The following is a 19,136-nucleotide window of genomic DNA, read 5'->3' on the forward strand; positions in this document are numbered from 1 at the left end:
CAAGGAGAGAATTGTCATAAAAATTTTATGTTGGGATAAAAATTAATTTCCGAACAAATTCGAAATTGGTTTAATTCCGACCAAAAAAGTGATAATTTCGTCTGAAACTTTCGACCGAAATTCTGTCAAACATTATTAAATAAATATGTCTGTGAAAAATATAATTATGCAAAAATATTATTTTCGACCAAAAATTTTCATTCCGACCAAAATAATAATTTTGACCAAAATCCAAAAAAAAAAAAGAACTGGAACAACAAATCTTTTAAATTCCTCCGAATTCAAGAATAGAATTTTCATAGAAATTTTAGGTTGAGAAAAAATTAATTTCCTGCCAAATTATTTTCGACCAAAAATTTTCATTCCGACCAAAATAATAATTTTGACCAAAATCCAAAAAAAAAAGAACAGGAACAACAAATCTTTTAAATCCCTCCGTTTAAGAATAGAATTTTCATAGAAATTTTAGGTTGAGAAAAAATTAATTTCCTACCAAATTATTTTCGACCAAAAATTTTCATTCCGACCAAAATAATAATTTTGACCAAAATAAAAAAAGAACAAATCTTTCAAATCCCTCCGTTCAAGAACATAATTTTCATAGAAATTTTAAATTGGAAAAAAAATAATTTCCGACCAAATTTGTAATACCTCTTTTTATGGGATTTAACATTTAACATTCCAACATTCCATAGTTCGACTCTACTCAAGACTGTCTGGGTTTAGAACTACAAATCTACAAAGGCCGTGGAATATGGAAAGTTTCATTAACATTTTTAATTCATTTGCAAAATGTGAGGAAAAAGAGAGAGAGAGTCGATTGCTATAACTCTCCCCCTTTCCTCTCTACTTAAAAATGCATTTTTTTAATGAAACACTCAGGTTCCGACGATCGACAAACTACACTACTCTATGTTTAAACTACAAGTTTTTTCATGAACATACTACGATTACGCTACGATAAATGTGCTTGAAAGCTCGATGATCTATGAAAAACGGAAACATTTAACTTACTTCTCCTTCTAATGTGTTCTTGACTACATTTATGTGGGTGTGTGAGTGAGTGTAAAATAACATTTTTTCTTTTTGGAGGAAGGATGTTGGGATGAGGAGGACTCTTGATTCTTTGGGATAGGGGGAAGCGGCGTTTATTTGGTTTGCCCTTCAAACTTGTGTTGCATAACATCCTCTCAGTGTTCTTGTTGTTGTTGTTGTGACTATTGGGGGTCTAAATGTATTACCTCTCTCGTTAACGGGTTCCGTATAGACGTCCATCGACTCTAAATGGCCATCGGCCGGTGAGGCATATTCATTGGGCAGCAGCGGCTGTTGGACACAACTAGGCTCAGCGTAGATGTGTTCCGGTCCAGTGGCACCTGCCGCACTGCCCATCATGGGATTCCCCTGCAAATTATCAAACGTATTGGCCGCATAGAAATCGCCCTCGGTTAAACCTGGCTCGGAATAAATTGGCGTTTGATCGGCCGGTGGTGCCGATGGCAGTGGCGATTGCAGATGTTCCGTCAGTACACGATTCAGTGCCATAAAATCAGTACCGGGATTTTGCACCTTATTCAAGAGATTGACAATCTGACTTGTGGTCTTGACACATTTCGTCTCCGACAAATCGGCCACAAACATTATTTGAATCTTTTCATGGATTTTCTTGTAAATCTCCGGATATTTCTTCTGGATCAGCTGCAGGCTTTGTTGGATAGTCAAACGATCATCGGAGGAAAATTCATGGACATGGCTGCGACCTTGATTTGCATCACCGCCTGCACCACCACCTCCTCGTGACATTTTCAAGGATCGACGGCGACAGCGACAGATCATGATGATGATGGCAGTGAATATGACAATTGAAATGACTGTGGCGCTAACCACAATAGCTATGAGCTCCGGCAGGCGATTATTCTTGGCCGCCAGCTCTTCGGCCGTAAAGAAACGTCCTTCGATTTTCCTTAAATTCTTTTTGTTTTTGCAATCCAAAATGGTTTTGCTGTCGTCGCACACCTCGCTGTAGTACTGCAGGAAGTTCAGCATGGTGGCATTGAAACAATTGCCCAGCTTCTCGTCAATGGTGCAAAAGACCTGGGACTTTAAATCGTGATCCGACAAACGTTCCAGCCAATGGAAGTCGCAACGACACGGCTTGTTCAGCGAGATGTCGTAGACGTTGCAATGGGGATTGGTGAAGTTGAGACTACCATCCTGGGGACTGGTCAGTGAGTTTTCGCCAAAGGTACACTTCTCACTGCTGCGACTCTTCTCCAACTGTATGTGACCGAAAATGCCGAACTGATTGCGTTCCACCTTGATGCGTGTCCAGTCCTTGACATGCAGCCAATTGCTGCCCAGGTGTTTGATGTGATTATCGGTGATGGTCACGTAGATCGATGTCACGTAAATTGCGTTCTCGTAAATGTAATCAATTCTGAGGGCAAAAAAAAAAGAGAACAAGGTTAATTTTTTTACAATAAACTTGGAGGTTATGTTCGGGGGACTACTTACTTGTTGTTGCTAATTTTCAATTCCTTTATGCCACTGCCATAAATTGCATCTCTTTCGATAATGCCAATGGTGGCACCCGTTATCGAGACATGTTCGCTTAAGAGCTGCAAAAAAAGGGAAGGCGAGGGTAAAAAACTTTGAGCAACAAAATACGATTTTTTTATAAAAAATACTTTTTTCCATGGAAAAAGACCTTCAGAAGGTCTTCTAGATAAAGAGGAGCTCCAGAAGGTCTTCTAGCCATAGAAGAGTTTCAGAAGGTCTTGTAGCTAAATAAGAACTTATGATGGTCTTTTGGCCATAAAAGAGCTTCAGAAGGTCTTCTAGGAGAGCTTCTGAAGGATTTCCAGCAATAGAAAAGCCCTTGAAGGTCTTCTAGCTTCTAGCCACAGAAGTTCTTTCAGCCATAAAAGAACTTCTGAAGGCCTTCTGGCCATAGAGGAGCTTCTGAAGGTTTTCTAGCAATAGAAAAGCTTCAGAAGGTCTTCTAGCAACCGAAAAGCTTAAAAAGGTCTTTTTACCAAAGAATGGCTTTGGAAGGTCTTGTGACCATAGAAGAGCTTCAGATAGTCTTCTAGTTATTAGAAAGCTTCAGAAGGTCTTCTAGTTATATGAGAGCTTCAGACGGTCTTCTAGCCTTAGAAGAGTTTCAGAATGTCTTTTAGTTATAGAAAATCTCTTCTTCTTCTGTAAAAGAACTTCAAAAAGTCTTCTAGCCACAGAGGAGCTTCTGAAGGTCTTCTGGTCACAGAGAAGCTTCAGAAGATTTTCTAGCAATACAAGTTATAAAAGAACTGCAGAGGGTCGTATTTTCATAGAAGAGTTTCAGAAGGTCTTCTAACAATTGCAGATCTTCAAAATGTCTTCTATCCATAGAAGAGATTCAGAAGGTCTTCTGGCCACAGAAAAACTTCAGAAGGTCTTCTGGCCATAGAAGAACTTCAGAAGGTCTTCTTGTCATAGAAGAACTTCAGAAGGTCTTCTTGTCATAGAAGAGCTATTGAAGGAGCTTCAGAAGGTCTTCTGACCATAGAATTGCATCTTCTGGTGATAAAAGAGCCTCAGAAGGAAAAGAAAAGCTCCAGAAGGCCTACTGGCCATAGAAGAACTTCTGAAAGTTTTCTGGCCATAAAAGAGCTTCTTAAGGTTTTCTAGCCATAGAAGAGCTTTAGAAGGTCTTTTAGTCATAGAAGAGCTTTTCGCTATAGAAAACCCTCAGAAGGTCTTCTGGTCATAGAAGACCTTCAGAAGGTTTTATGGCCATAGGAGAGCTTCAAAAGATTATCTTGCCATAGAAAAACTTATGAAGGTCTCCCGGCCACAGAATAGTTTCTGAAGGTCTTGCGGTCAAAGAAGAGCTTCTAAAGGTCTGTTATCTATAAAAGAGCGTCTGAAGGTTTTCTGACTTTGGCAAAATCTTCCATAGGCCTCAATCTCCAAATTCGAACTCAATGTCGCCCGTCGTTTACCACTTACCTTCTCGGTTATGGCTCTCGATTTGATGGCATCGATGCGACAGGATTCAAATATTATCGAATTAATTTGATTGACATCAAAGGCACCCGGATTAATGGTGCCAATGCTGCACTTGACGAATTTAATTTCACGTATTGAAGCATCAAAGCGATACAGATTATCGATGTGGGAAGACTCAATGTGCAGCTGAAAGAGAGAAAGAGGAGGAAATATTTAATTTAAATATTCTAAAAAAAATCACTCAAAACTTACCTTCGCCTGGGCGGAGCTGAAGGCCTTTTCCGCAATCCGCAAATCTTTGATGCCCACAAAAGTGCCACGGATTTGAGTGTTTTCAAATGCATTCTCAAATAACAAAACATTGTTGCTATTTGTAACATTTAGTTTGCAGCTTTCTGAAATTCGGAAAAATTAAAAACAAAAATATTTTAAAAAATTTTGAAGAAAAATAATTAAAAAAATAAATAAAGGCAGGAGTATTGGAATTTGCAAGCAAATTTTAGTTCTTTTTAATCTCCCCACATATAGAAGATCGATTAGTAGATCGCCTTCTAGAGGTCTTCCATAGGCAGCATAACTTTTACCGGCCTTGTACAGACATAAAATAACCCCCCTTCTGGGGGTATCGTGTACACAGAAGACCTTCTGGCGATTTTCTGAACCTAGAAGAAATTTCAAAAGTCTCCTACAGATACAGGCAGACCTTCCAAAGTCTCTCTCATACATAATATTCTATCTATTTTATATTTGTGTATATTAATTTTTCTCCTCCCTTCCCCCTCGTCACTTACCCGAAGCCTTTTGTCGAAATGCCCTCTGCAGTATGACAATGGTAAATACATTGCTAAATACGATCTCTGGGAATGGTCCATTGTTGCCACGAAATGCATCCGTTCCGATTTCCACCTTCTCCGGTTCCTCCATATTGCCCTCAACAATGAAACGATTAATGGTGTCGTTGTGAAAGAATCCCTCGCGCAGATTAAACTGCGTTCTTGGCCCGAGTTTGACCACCAATATCTTGGCCAATTCGGGCATTTTAAATGTCTTGTCGAAGGTGGAGCTTAACTGTAAAGAGAATAACGAGAAAAAAAGGGAATTAATAAAATATAAGGGGTAGAATAATAAAAGAGGAGATTGGCATTTGTTTTTCGGAAAACTTCTGAAAATAAACAATTGTCCATTAAAAAACGGGAAAAACATTTCAAAACAATTTATTTCCACTTTTTTTAAGAGATAACTTATCAATCACTGTCTATCTATCAGTACGTCAGACAGACAGTTGTGTTATACAAATTTCCCGCTAATCAAATGTCGGAAAAGCCATAGATTTTATTTTAGATTTTGAAACATGGAATCATAAAATTTCGAGGTGAAATTTAGATGTTCATCTGAATCAAAAAATTGTGGTCGAGGTTGTCGATAAATCACAGACTTCATGAAGGTCTAACAGCTTCTTGTTGTACAAACATTCAATTATATATAGCTTTTCATAGGAGCCTAACTGTAAAGAAGCTTATTTCGCATTCTTTGAGCGTTTTGTTTTTCAAAATCTGCAACCTATGTGGGGGAGGTACCAGAAGAAATGGTCCGATTTCTACCATCTTTATAACAGATCTTGTCTTAATGGAAATATTGAGATGTACCAAGTCCAAGTGGAATCGGATGCTAATTTGGCGTTTTATGAGCTTCATGGATATTCAAAATTTTGAACATTTTCTGGGGGAGGTACCAGAAGGAGTGAACCGATACATTCCATTTTCAGAGCAAATCTTGTGTTAGTAAAAATAATGGCATATTTAAAATTTGAAGAGAACCGGATGCTTATTTAGGATTTTATGCTCGTTTTAGTTATTGAAAATTTTGAACCTTTGTGGGAAAGGTACCACAAGGAATTGTCCGATCTCTACCATCTTTATAACAGATCTTGTGTTAATGGAAATATTGAGATTTGCCAAGTCTGAATGGAATCGAACGTTTATTTCGCGTTTTATGCTCTTCATGGATACTCAAAATTGTTAACCTTTGTGGGGGAGGTACCAGAAGGAGTGGACCGATATATCTCATCTTCACAACAGATCTAGTGTTAGTTGAAATAATGAGATGTGCGCAATATGAAGAGAACCGGATGCTTATTTAGGATTTTATGCTCGTTTTAGTTATTCAAAATGTTGAACCTTTGTGGGGAAGGTACCACAAGGAATTGTCCGATCTCTACCATATTTATAACAGATCTTGTGTTAATGGAAATATTGAGAGGTACCAAGTTTGAATGGAATCGGATGTTAATTTCGCGTTTTATGCTCTTCATGGATATTCAAAATTTTGAACCTTTGTGGGGGAGGTACCAGAAGGAGTGGACCGATATATCTCATCTTCGCAGCATATCTTGTGTTAGTAGAAATAATGAGATGTGTGCGATATGAAGAGGGCCGGATGCTTATTTAGGATTTTATGCCCGTTTTGGGTTATTCAAAATTTGGACCCTTTGTGGGGGCGGTACCATAAGGAATCAGCCGATATCAACCATCTTTATAACAAATCTTTTGTTGATATAAATATTGAGATGTACCAAGTCTGAATGGAATCGGATATTCATTTCGTGTTTCACAGCTTCATGAATATTCCAAATTTTTACTCTTTGTGGAGGAGGAAGGAGAAGAAGTGGACGGATATATCCCGTAATAAAAATAAAAATATTGTGATGTGTGTAATTTGAAGACTATCGAACTCTTCCATTACATTTTATAAGAGTTATAATTTGATCAAATTTTGACCGCTTGGGGTGATGTACTTGATGGAGTGAACCGATATTGTCCATTTTCGCCCCTGACCTGGAACTGATGCAAATATTAGGATTTGCAAAGTTGGAGCAAAATCGGATTATTCTTTCTCTCTCTGTGCTGAAAAATATTTTTCGGAAATTTGAGGGTGTGGTGCCAGAAGGAGTGAACCGATATTGCCCATCTCCGAACTCGATCTAAGTTTGACAATAATATTACAATATACCAACTTTGGATCAAATCGAATACTCCCTTGGAGAGTTATCGTGTGCCCCAGCCAGCCAGACAGACAGACAAACAGACGGACATGGATAGATCGACTCCAAATGTTCTGAAACGGATTTAGTCCAAAGAGACCTAGGGTATAAAATCGTTATTTCGACTAGTCACGTTTTGGCCGTAACAAATGATTTATACCCTCTCTAGACATATGGCTGAGGTATAATAACAAGAGTAATAATAATAATAATATAATAATAATAATAATATAATAATAATAATAATAATAATAATAATAATAATGATAATAATAATAATAATAATATAATAATAATAATAATAATAATAATAATAATAATAATAATAATAATATAATAATAATAATAATAATAATAATAATAATATAATCAATAATAAATAATAATAATAATAATAATAATAATAATAATAATAATAATATAATAATAATAATAATAATAAGAATAATATAATAATAATAATAATAATAATAATAATAATAATAATAATAATAATAATAATAATAATAATAATAATATAATAATAATATAATATAATAATAATAATATAATAATAATAATAATAATAATAATAATAATAATAATAATAATAATAATAATAATAATATAATAATAATAATAATAATAATAATAATAATATAATAATAATAATAATAATAATAATAATAATAATAATAATAATAATAATAATAGAATAATATAATAATAATAATAATAATAATAATAATAATAATAATAATAATAATAATAATAATAATAATAATAATAATAATAATAATAATAATAATAATAATAATAATAATAATAATAATAATAATAATAATAATAATAATAATAATAATAATAATAATAATATATAATAATAATAATAATAATAATAATAATAATAATAATAATAATAATAATAATAATAATAATATAATAATAATAATAATAATAATAATAATATAATAATAATAATAATAATAATAATAATAATAATAATAATAATAATAATAATAATAATAATAATATAATAATAATAATAATAATAATAATAATAATATAATAATAATAATAATAATAATAATAATAATAATAATAATAATAATAATAATAATAATAATATAATAATAATAATAATAATAATAATAATAATAATAATAATAATATAATAATAATAATAATAATAATAATAATAATAATAATAATAATAATAATAATAATAATAATAATAATAATAATAATAATAATAATAATAATAATAATAATAATAATATAATAATAATAATAATAATAATAATAATAATAATAATAATAATAATAATAATAATAATAATAATAATAATAATAATAATAATAATAATAATAATATAATAATAATAATAATAATAATAATATAATAATAATATAATAATAATAATAATAATATAATAATAATAATAATAATAATAATAATAATAATAATAATAATAATAATAATAATATAATATAATAAATAATAATAATAATAATAATAATAATAATAATAATAATAATAATAATATATAATAATATAATAATAATAATAATATAATAATAATATAATAATAATAATAATATAATAATAATAATAATATAATAATAATAATAATAATAATAATAATAATAATAATAATAATAATAATAATAATAATAATAATATAATAATAATAATATAATAATAATAATATAATAATAATAATAATAATAATAATAATAAACTTCTTGAAATCGGAATTATTCTTACATGAGGGCTATACCAAAAAGTGGACCAACACGACCTATTTTCTGTAACAATGATTTTGGATGTAATCCAAAAATCCCTATCAAATTTAAAAGCTCTATCCTAAATGTTGCGAAATATATCTCAAACTGTAGGTATCCTGCTGTATATGTTAAGGGCTAAACAAAGTTTGGCCGAAGAAACCGAAACTTTCTTGGGGATTTTTGGGAGTACTATCTACTCCATATGGATTTTTTCACAACTCGTACTCGCTATTGTTCAGTAAAAATTAAGAGAAAATCTGCAGCAAATTGGGAAACAAATGCTATAATTTTTTCAAAAATTAACAAAAAATCAATGATTTTTTTATATTAAAAATTGAATCTATGCATTTCTTTTGTTCAAGGACTCCTATGAAATTTGATCCAGAATATTTCTTCCTTTGACATTTCGCCTAAAAAATGAAGTATAAAAGGAGATTTCGACCAGATATGAAACGTGTTAAATTCACAGCAAAAAAACAAGCAAATAATTTTCACTTGTAGTGAAAAATATCGAATGTAAATTTTCATAGAAACTATTACACCTAGGTATATAATCTATTCTGCGATTTATGTTGAAATTTTATGTAGAATATTTCATCTTTTGCCACCTTCTGCTTTAAATTAAATTTTATGATACTTTCAAGCGTAAACTTGAAAAGAGGCTGAAGAAAAACTAGTCAAAAAATTAGGATATATTTTCGCGTATTTTTTGGGAATTTTGATGCAAATATTTTTTTAATATCCAATGGAAATAGAGATCTCTTTTCTTTGGTGACTTATAGTGAAATTTGATGAAGAATATTTTTGTCTCTGACGTTATTCTTCTAAAATGATGGTTTGCAGGAGATTTTTGCCTAAACTCACACAAAGTACGGCTATAACCATGAAATGTTTCTTTAAAGCTTTTGACGTCTTCAAGAACCTATGGTAGAATTGTATGACAAATAATTTTGTAGAATATTTTGATTTGTTACGATCCGGTTTCAAGGGAGTATTCTACGAATTTTTTTTGAAAAAAGGACTAAAACTACCCCTAGTGACTTGCTTTAGGATTTTAGTTCTATATTCAATATCTGCTGAATATTACAGCTTTAGAAAAAAATTATTTTTTTAAATCGTCTTTTTTTTTTGTTAATAATGCCTTACAAGATTTGTCCGTGTAGAAGACATCTATTTTAATGCCCTTTTCATTATCCGAATAAAACAACAAAAAATTAGCTCCCAAAATATTTAATATTTTTTCGGGCCATGCTTTTGTTTTATTTGGTTCTTCTTTTTCCTCTTTTTCCATTTTATCACCCTTTTTGATATAAATTTATCGCATTTTTCCTTAATCTTTAAGAATTAGACATTTATTCGTATAAGGCAAATGTGGATGATTCAAAAGAAAAAAATCTAAAACGCCTTGACAGTTTCTGCCATAAAAAATACATTTCTTGGCCACAACCCAAAAAGTTTTTTTTTTTGGTGTCACGGAAATGCTTTGAATTACAAAATAAATAAAAAACAATATATTTATGTTTTAAATGTTGTTTTTCTAAGGTTTTTTCATACAATTTGGAATTTATACTTTGTTCAAAAGAAAAAATGAATATAATTTAGAAAGTGCCTTGTTGGCAGTGGAACTAAAAAATCGAATATCGGGAGGTACCGTTATATGGGGGATATATTTTTTTTAAATTTGTACCAAATGGTGGAGGGTATTCAAAGTTCGGCCCGGCCGAACTTACAGCTTTTTACTTGCTTTTTTAATTATTGCTTCAATACAATTTAAGACATACTTTTTTCGATAAAATCAGCAAAAAATTCCATAAACACATGAGCTCTGTTAGAGTATAAATTAATGCTATGTCGTGATATGGTGACATCAAATTATTCATACTATCAGCGCCATCTAGCAACAATAAACTACCGTGTATCAAGGGATCTGTTAATAGAAGACTCTCTAATAGTCCGCTCATTGAGATCTTCTCTTGGCCAAGGAATTTTCTTCAACCACTCCTTTAAAATGTAGACCTTCACAAGGTCTTACATCTAGTCATCAAATACCTTTACCTACCCAGCCACAATGGAGCTATCAAAAAAAATTCCCTGCCACACAAAACAATTTCCTCTTTATGCAACACATAGAAAGAGAGATAGAGAGAGAGAGAGAGGGAGAGGAAAGACGGAGAGGGAAATATGTAGACGAGATTTCCAAGAAAAAAGTCTAAGCGTTTTGCATTTTAAAATATTTCAGTGAGCTGTTGTACTAGCTTTTTGCAAATGACGATGACGACAACAACAACAGCAACAAAAAATCCGCAGCGTAATTTTTATTGAAAAAAAAAAAAAACAGTTTTGACGTTGATTTCCCATTGAAATTCATTGAACAATGGCCAATTGCCTTGCCATTCTATTGTAAATGTCTTCCTTTGTTTTCCCAAAACTATTCTCTATAGACCGCCGGGATATTGGCGTGGGAGTTCTGATACTGGAAGTATGTTGACACAAATGTCATTAACTTTATTGTCAATAAATGTGGAGGAAGAGTAAAGTATGACCAAAAAATATGGGGTATATAAATTTCAGCAAGACCAAGACCAGACCGCTGGAATTCTTGTCCGCTTTTGGGGGGAATTTTCACAAATCCAACTTAATTTCGAACGTTTGCATATCGGGAGAAAGCAAAAAATGTCGGAAATAGCATCAAATTTTAGAATAAGTTTAGAATTGTTCGAATTGGTTACCTTTGGCACGAATTATGGCCTACAAACGGCCAATGATACCGTCACACGCTGCCCGAATGTTGCTCAGCGGTATTTTGGCCCATTCCCGGCGGATCGCTTGCTAGAGGTGATCGACACTTTAGTATTTTTCAGTGCCAAAAATACTCCAGACACATTAGTTCAACGCATTTGTATCCGGAGATTTTGGTGGCCATTGTGCACTGGAAATGAAGCGAGGAACCTCATTTTGTAACCATTCTGGGGTGGCGCGTGCTGAGTGCCCAAGGTGCTGAGTCCTGTTGGAATGTCCAAGGTCTGAGGCCAATATGTTTGGGTGCCCAAGGCTTTAATACACCCTACAGAATATTTTCGCGACAATATTCGGCATTTATTCCGATGCCACGGTCGATTAATACGAGCGGAGAGCGACCATCGGCTGTTATGGCGGCCCACACCATCTCCATGGCCGGCGCTTGAGTTCTGGTGGCCAACCGAAGGTGCACATTTTCAGCTGACCCCTTTGGCAAGTAAACACGATCATTTTGTTTGTTTACAAACTGCTGGACAATGAATATCTTCTCATCGGAGATAACCAAATTCGGTAGTTGACCACTTTCGGCCAAGCGAAGCAACTCTTTAGCTGTTTTGAGTCTTTTTTTCTGCTGCGGTGTAAGTTCTTGAACTTTTTGAAATTTCAATGGCTTTACCCCGAGCTCATTTTTCATTATTTGCCGAATGGAATATTGTGATATGTTCAGCTCACGAGCCTTTTTTCGGCCACTGCGACGAGGGTTTCGCTTCGATCAAGTCGCTTCTTTACTTTTCGAACCATTTCTGCTGATGTTGCTGTTTTCTTCCATCCATTTCCTTGATGTCGGGCTACGCTACCAGTATCAGTACCACGTCAACGAGCAATGGTACGAGACACAAAAGATTTATTCACATTTAAATGCTGGAGTGCGCTAACGACGATAGCCACTTGTGTTTTTCCAGCCAAATATAAAGAAATCACACTATCACGCTTGGTTTCCATCACGAATAACTTTTTTTTTTTCTGGAAAACTCTCACGAAAATGCTTTTGTACGCTTGTAAACAATATAATGAGCTGTCACTGGAATAATTTTAATAGCTGTCGGAGGAGTGTCTTAAAAATGACAGTAGTCTGAACTTGGTTGCAGTTTTTCAATCCCACCCTGTATATATCCCCTATATTTCGGATATTCGGATATATTTTGATGATTTTAGGGAATTGTATAAAATTTCGTAACGGGGGTACTATATTCTATGACAGAAAATTGCGTATGCAGGCCCACGTCTTCGTATAGCCCCCATATAACAGAACCTCCCTATATTCGGTATTTGATTTGATTTTAGGTACAATATTCGCCGAGATCTTAATAATTTACAGGTCAACATGAAGGTGGCGTTGTTTACAACAGTTGAAGAATAGCAAGGATTTCATTTTAGGATTCTTCCAGGCAAATTTTCCACAGATTCAGACTAATTCTCAGACTCTGCATTAATAGGGGTTATTTTATAATTTTTTCGGATCATTTTTTCAGTATGACTTTTAGCATGGATTTTTTCCAATTTCACAAAATCCAATTAGATAATCTTCTTCCGATATCCATCTGTTGTTGTTATTGAAAAATGTTTGCAATCAATTAACAAGAAAAGCAACAAATTGCGTGGGCTAAAAAAATTGTCATATTATGACCTCTATTTATGCGTTATTGCCTCTCGTTTCTGTTTTCCGGCCTGCCTAGCCATTGATTGACTCTGACCCCAGGGATGACATTTTGTAATTTTCTTATTAAAGTTTTTCGTTTCATTCATCGTTCTACACCTCCCAGCTGGCATGGCATTGCATTGTTGCTCGGTTGGAAAGCATAAGAAATCGTAGAACAGACATGACAAAATAAAAACTAATTGAATTGATCAGCTTCTGTGAGAGTTTGTAAACTAGTGAAACAGATGGAGGTGGTTGTTGCCACTCATTGAAATGTGATTGGTGCTGGGGCTACGGCTCTGTGAGGCATAATCACTGGCACGCCATGCAGGCAGGCAGGCCGACAGCAGGCAGCACGTCCATATTTTAAGTGAAAAGATCATTTGAACTGTCAAACGGTGATGTATGAAGTCATCTCATTTTGAGCTTTTGTTTTTGGGTTCCTTTACGGTTTTATTTCCCCAAAATGGGAAGGAAATCCCAAATATAATAACAACAACAACAAATTTTGATCCACTTAGCAATGATGCCGAAAAAAAAAACACGCACACACATGAAATTATTTTTAGCAAAAATTAAAACGAACCGGAAACCATGGGTTCGTCTAAAGTAATTTTGTTGTTGTTGCTGTTGGTGTTTCCAATAAGAATGTGCATTAGAGGAGGAATACGAATAAGAAAAGAAAACTGAGAAAAACAAAAACACACAGATTTCATTGGCCGGCAAACGAAAAACCATGGCAATGATGATGAAGATAATGTTCGCCAGATCAGATCTGGCTGGTTCCCCTGATCGAGAAACTGATTTCCTTGTCTTTAAGTTTTTTTTTGGTTTTTGTTTTTGGTAAGAAATGCACGTTCCACACATCAGACAAGGCACTCACATACATAATTATGTTTAAATTATTGCTTCAATTTAGAAATTCCCGACAAAAACAAAAAAAAAAATCTCCAAAAAGTTGTGGGTGTTTTTCTAGCACTAATTCTGGGTAATTTATTTTTTTAAGGGTTTCTATTTCAGATTTGGAAAAAAACGAATTCGTTTTATTTTGAAATGATAATTTTTCTTAAAATGGACAATAAATTAGGAATGCTTAATTTATTGATTTTTTTTTTTTGAGGAGATCATTGGAGGTAATTGAGACATCTTTTACAATGCCAAACTTGGAGAGAGAGGAACAAATAATTTGAAAATTTTTTCGGGAGAGGAGATAAATTTTACTCATTTGCTGTGTTCTGGGGATACGTTATTGGTCCACTTTTACGATTTTCAATATTTGTGTCTTCAACAAAAACAGTTGACTTTTCGATCGGCTAAAATTCGAATTTCGAATTTCGACTTAATCGTTTTTCTTTTGGATATTATCGAAAGAACAGAGAATCAAAAATAAAAGCACGTAAATCGTTGCATATCTTTGGGCTATAAAAAAAATAAGATGTCGATGATCTCAAAATCGAAATTGAATTAACTTCGTATTTGTGTATTGCTACAAATTAAGTCGAAATACATAAGTCGAATTCGACTTTTAAAATTTTTAATTCCAAAAATCGACTTACAATGGGACGATATTTGGAATTTTCTAAGGTAACTGGTAGTCATCATAGGAAAAGAGAGTATTTTGTAGAAGAACCGAAGCAGGAAGTCTTCTTAGATAATCTTTGAAGCAGTGATACTTTATGCAGACAAGCTGAAGCGGATATTTTTTTTTTTTGAGGAAATTTCTGACAATGACAAGATAAAGAAAGGAGTTTTCAATCAAGGATCCATTTTTATACCCTGAGGCCATAAAATTGAGAATGGTTTGAATTTGTCTTTCCATTTGAAAAAATACCTTCAATTTATGGATACATGCTGAAAGTAAAATGACTTAATCTGTATCTGGATATTTTGAAAAACTCTCAGATTGCATCTTATTAATACAAGTTCTGTTGTAAGTCCTGTCCCATATCCTTTGAGGACCTCAGGGTCTTATCTTATGATCCATATTTAAAAGGCATCCTTTTTTATACCCTCAGCCATATGACTAGAGAGGGTATATATCATTTGATACGGCCAAAACGTGCCTTATCTTCATAACGGTTTTAGACGCTACGTCTCTTTGGACCTAGTCCGTTTCCGAAAGGAAACCCAAGGAAAGGATAACCCAATTTATCTCCAACTTTGCAAATCCTAATATTTACATCAGTGCTAGGTCAAGGGCGAACATGGACAATGTCGCTCCACCCCATCAAGTACCTGCCCCAGAAAGGGTCAACATTTGGAATAATTATAATCCTTATAAAATGTGATATAAAAGTCGAATTGTCTTCGAATTACCCACATCACAATATTTTAACAAACCCAAGATCTAGTGTGAAGATGGTATATATCGGTCCACTCCTTCTGGTACCTCCCTCACAAAGCATCAATTCATTTTGAATATCCATGCAGCTCATGAAACGCGAAGTTAACAATCGATCCCGTTCAGACTAGGCACATCTTGATATTTCCATCAACACAAGATCTCTTATAAAGATGGTAGGGATCGGACAATTCCTACTGGTACCTCCCTCACAAAGTGTCAAAATTTTGAATAACCAAAACGGGCATAAAGTCCGAAATAAGCATCCGATTCTCTTCATACTTCACACATCCCAGTATTTCTACTAACATAAGATCTGCTATGAAGATGGGATATATCGGACCATTCCCTCTGGTACCTCCGTCACAAAGGGTCAACATTTTGAATCTTGAAATGCGAAATTAACATTCGATTCCATTCAGACTTGGCACATTTCAATATTTCTATCAACACAAGACCTGTTTGAAAGATGATAGAGATCGGACCATTGCTTCTTGTACCTCCCTTAAAAAAGACTAAATTTTTTGAATATCCATAAAACTCTTAAAACGCGAAATTAACATCTGATTCCATTCAGACTAGGTACATCTCAATATTTCCATCAAACCAAGATATGTTATAAGAAGATGGGAGGGATCGGACCATTTCTTCTGGTACCTCCCTCACAAAGGGTCAACGTTTTGAATAACCCAAAAGACCATAAAATTCAAATTAAGCATCCGTTTCTCTTCAAATTTCATTAATGTCCGATACGAAATTTACAATATTGGCCTATCTTTTAAACCGCCATTTAACAAATATATAAATAGAACAAAAATATACTTTGAACCTTTCATATGAGTCATCCGCCACTAGCTATGCATTTCGATGAGCAATTTTTGACCAGATGATCAACTGATGAGCCACTCCTTAATTTTGACAAAAAAAAAATTGTACTATTGAATCACTTTAAACGGCTATTCAAGCTGATAAGCAGCTATTCAGCTAGCGACCATTGACTTATCAGCTGGAGATAAAAGTGATTTTTTTTTAATTCTAATCAGTGTCAAGACCAGTGTTTGTGACAAATAGGCGTGGGAGTCAGTTTTGAGAACAAAAAAGAAATACCCATCATTTGACGAATTTTTGTTTTATAAAAATAATTTAAACTGGCATTAAATGAAAAACGTAATAAGCACCGTTCCAAGATTCAATTCCTGGAAGTTTAACCCTGCCGGAGCTCTACATATGGCTGGAACCTGGGCAACTGCTGTCAAAAGCTTCAAAGCTGGTTTTCGAAAAAATCTTCTTGATTATTGGCACCTCTTTTCACCTCGATGGCTACACTAAGAAGCAAAATTGTGGCATCTTGGGTTTAGATTCCAATTTGATGAAAATGTTGAATGGAAAATATTTTCTTCAATTTTTTTTCTTTACAAAAGTTTGGATAAAAGTAATTTTTATTATTTCATAAAAATATGGTGGAATAAGGGCAATATTTACCAAGCGGTTAGGCAGGGGATTAGACGTGTCTATTTCGAAACGAAAACATTTTTTTCTCTGTTTTTTTGTTTCATTTTACATTTGTTTTGAGTTCTACAGAGTTTATGTTTAGCGATAATATTATTCTACCAAATTTTCAGGTTTTGTTTTCTTTCCCCAACCCCTGCGCCACGACAGTGGGGGCAAGGTGTATGACTGCTGTAAACTTTATAGAATATTAAAAAAGCTCATGTTGTAATCATAGAAATGCCTTCACTTTTGGGAATAATTAATTAGAACCGTTTTGGACGACAATATCATTGAAATGTAAATGGAATTCTGGGAAACGCCTTAACAAAATTATAAAAGAAAAAAATTAATTATGTTTCAGGCATTTGGACATTTTTGGGGGGTTAAACGGGGGGACCTGGATAACGCCTTATCAAAATTCTAAAAAAAAAAATAATTATGTTTTAGAATTTTGGGCATTTTGTGGGTTAAACCTAATGGCTAATCGAATATTCAACAAGTTAAAAAGTCTCTGTCGGTTTTGTTCTCTGCCAATTATTTAAACTGCTGACCCTTTATGGGCAATGTTCCGAAGGAAAGGGCCAATATTTTACATTTCGTAACTGACCAAAGTCTGATATAAATATTTCAACATGTCAGATTTGAACTATATCTCGTACTTCCTTCCGATAATTTTTGGAAAATCTTTACACCAATTCTTGTGTTAATAGAAATATTGGGATGTGCGAATTTTGAAGAGAATCGGGCACAGATTTCGCATTTTATGGGCATTTTTGTTATTCCAAATTTTGACCCTTTTGTGGGGGAGGTACCAGAAGGAGTGATTCCATCTTCATTCCAGATCTTGTGTTAGTAAAAATATTGTAATGTGTGAAGTTTAAAGAGAATCGCAGGCGTATTTTGCATTTTATGGGCATTTTGGTATTTTAAAATTTTGACCCCTTTGTGGGGGAGGTACCAGTAGGAATGATCCGATATATTCCATCTTCATACCAGATCTTGTGTTAGTAAAAATATTAAGTTGTGCAAAATTTGAGGAGAATCTGAATTTTATTTCGCATTTTAAGGGTATTTTGGTTATTCAAAATTGCGACCCCTTTGTGGGGGAGGTACCCGAAGGAGTGATCCGATATATTCCATCTTCACACCAGATCTTGTGTTAGTAAAAATATTAGGATGTGCAAAATTTGAGGACAATCGGATGCTTTTATCGAATTTTATGAGCGTTTTGGTTATTCCGAATTTTGACCCCTTTGTGGGGAAGGTACCAGAAGGAGTGGGCCGATATATCCCATCTTCACACCAGGTCTTGTGTTGATAGCGATATTGGAATGTGTGAAGTTTGAAAAGAATCTGATGCTTATTTCGCATTTTATGAGCCTTTAGGTTATTCAAAATTTTGGTCTCTTTGTGAGGGAGGTACCCGAAGGAGTGATCCGATATATTCCATCTTTACACCAGATTTTGTGTTAGTAAAAATATTGGGATGTGCAAAATTTGAGGAGAATTGGATGATTATTTAGCATTTTATGGGCGTTTTGTTTATTCCAAATTTAGACCCCTCTGTGAGGGAGGTACCAGAAGCAGTGGGCCGATATATCCCATCTTCACACCAGGTCTTGTGTTGATAGCGATATTGGAATGTGTGAAGTTTGAAGATAATCTGATCCTTAGTTCGCATTTTATGAGCCTTTAGGTTATTCAAAATTTTGACCCCTTTATGGGGGAGGTACCAAAACGAGTGGTCCGATATATTCCATCTTCACACCAGATCTTGTATTAATAGAAACATTGCGATGTGTGAAGTTTGAAAAGAATCGGAGGCGTATTTTGTGTTTTATGAGCGTTTTGGTTATTCTAAATTTCGACCCCTTTGTGAGGGAGGTACCAGAAGCAGTGGACCGATATAATCCATCTTCTCACCAGATCTTGTATTGGTAGAAATATTTGGATGTGTGAAATTTGAGGGGCATCGGATGGTTATTTCGCATTTTATGAGCGTTTTGCTTATTCCAATTTTTGACCCCTTTGTGGGGGAGGTACTAGAAGGAATGGTCCGATCTCTACCA

General features: G+C 33.8%; 3 protein-coding genes across 4 annotated transcripts in view; 1 reads left to right on the top strand and 2 right to left on the bottom strand.

Annotated features, from left to right (window-relative positions):
- Positions 1–19,136, bottom strand: part of LOC101895885 (troponin I) — a 281,696-nt gene that overhangs the window by 168,026 nt on the left and 94,534 nt on the right. The window lies entirely within an intron of this gene.
- LOC101898302 (E3 ubiquitin-protein ligase highwire) overlaps positions 1–19,136 on the top strand; it is a 127,044-nt gene that overhangs the window by 39,374 nt on the left and 68,534 nt on the right. The window lies entirely within an intron of this gene.
- LOC101895188 (uncharacterized) overlaps positions 1–19,136 on the bottom strand; it is a 51,081-nt gene that overhangs the window by 7,003 nt on the left and 24,942 nt on the right. For both annotated transcript variants that reach the window (XM_059121733.1, XM_005179155.4), the window contains 5 exons: positions 4,782–5,058; positions 4,243–4,385; positions 3,991–4,176; positions 2,515–2,618; positions 1,242–2,437 (listed from right to left, as the gene is read on the bottom strand). In XM_059121733.1, coding sequence (XP_058977716.1) covers positions 1,242–2,437; positions 2,515–2,618; positions 3,991–4,176; positions 4,243–4,385; positions 4,782–5,058 — 1,906 coding nt within the window. The remainder of the gene's footprint in view (positions 1–1,241; positions 2,438–2,514; positions 2,619–3,990; positions 4,177–4,242; positions 4,386–4,781; positions 5,059–19,136) is intronic.

Source organism: Musca domestica, unplaced genomic scaffold (assembly GCF_030504385.1).
Source record: "Musca domestica strain aabys unplaced genomic scaffold, Musca_domestica.polishedcontigs.V.1.1 2, whole genome shotgun sequence".
Classification (NCBI taxonomy): Eukaryota; Metazoa; Arthropoda; class Insecta; order Diptera; family Muscidae; genus Musca; species Musca domestica.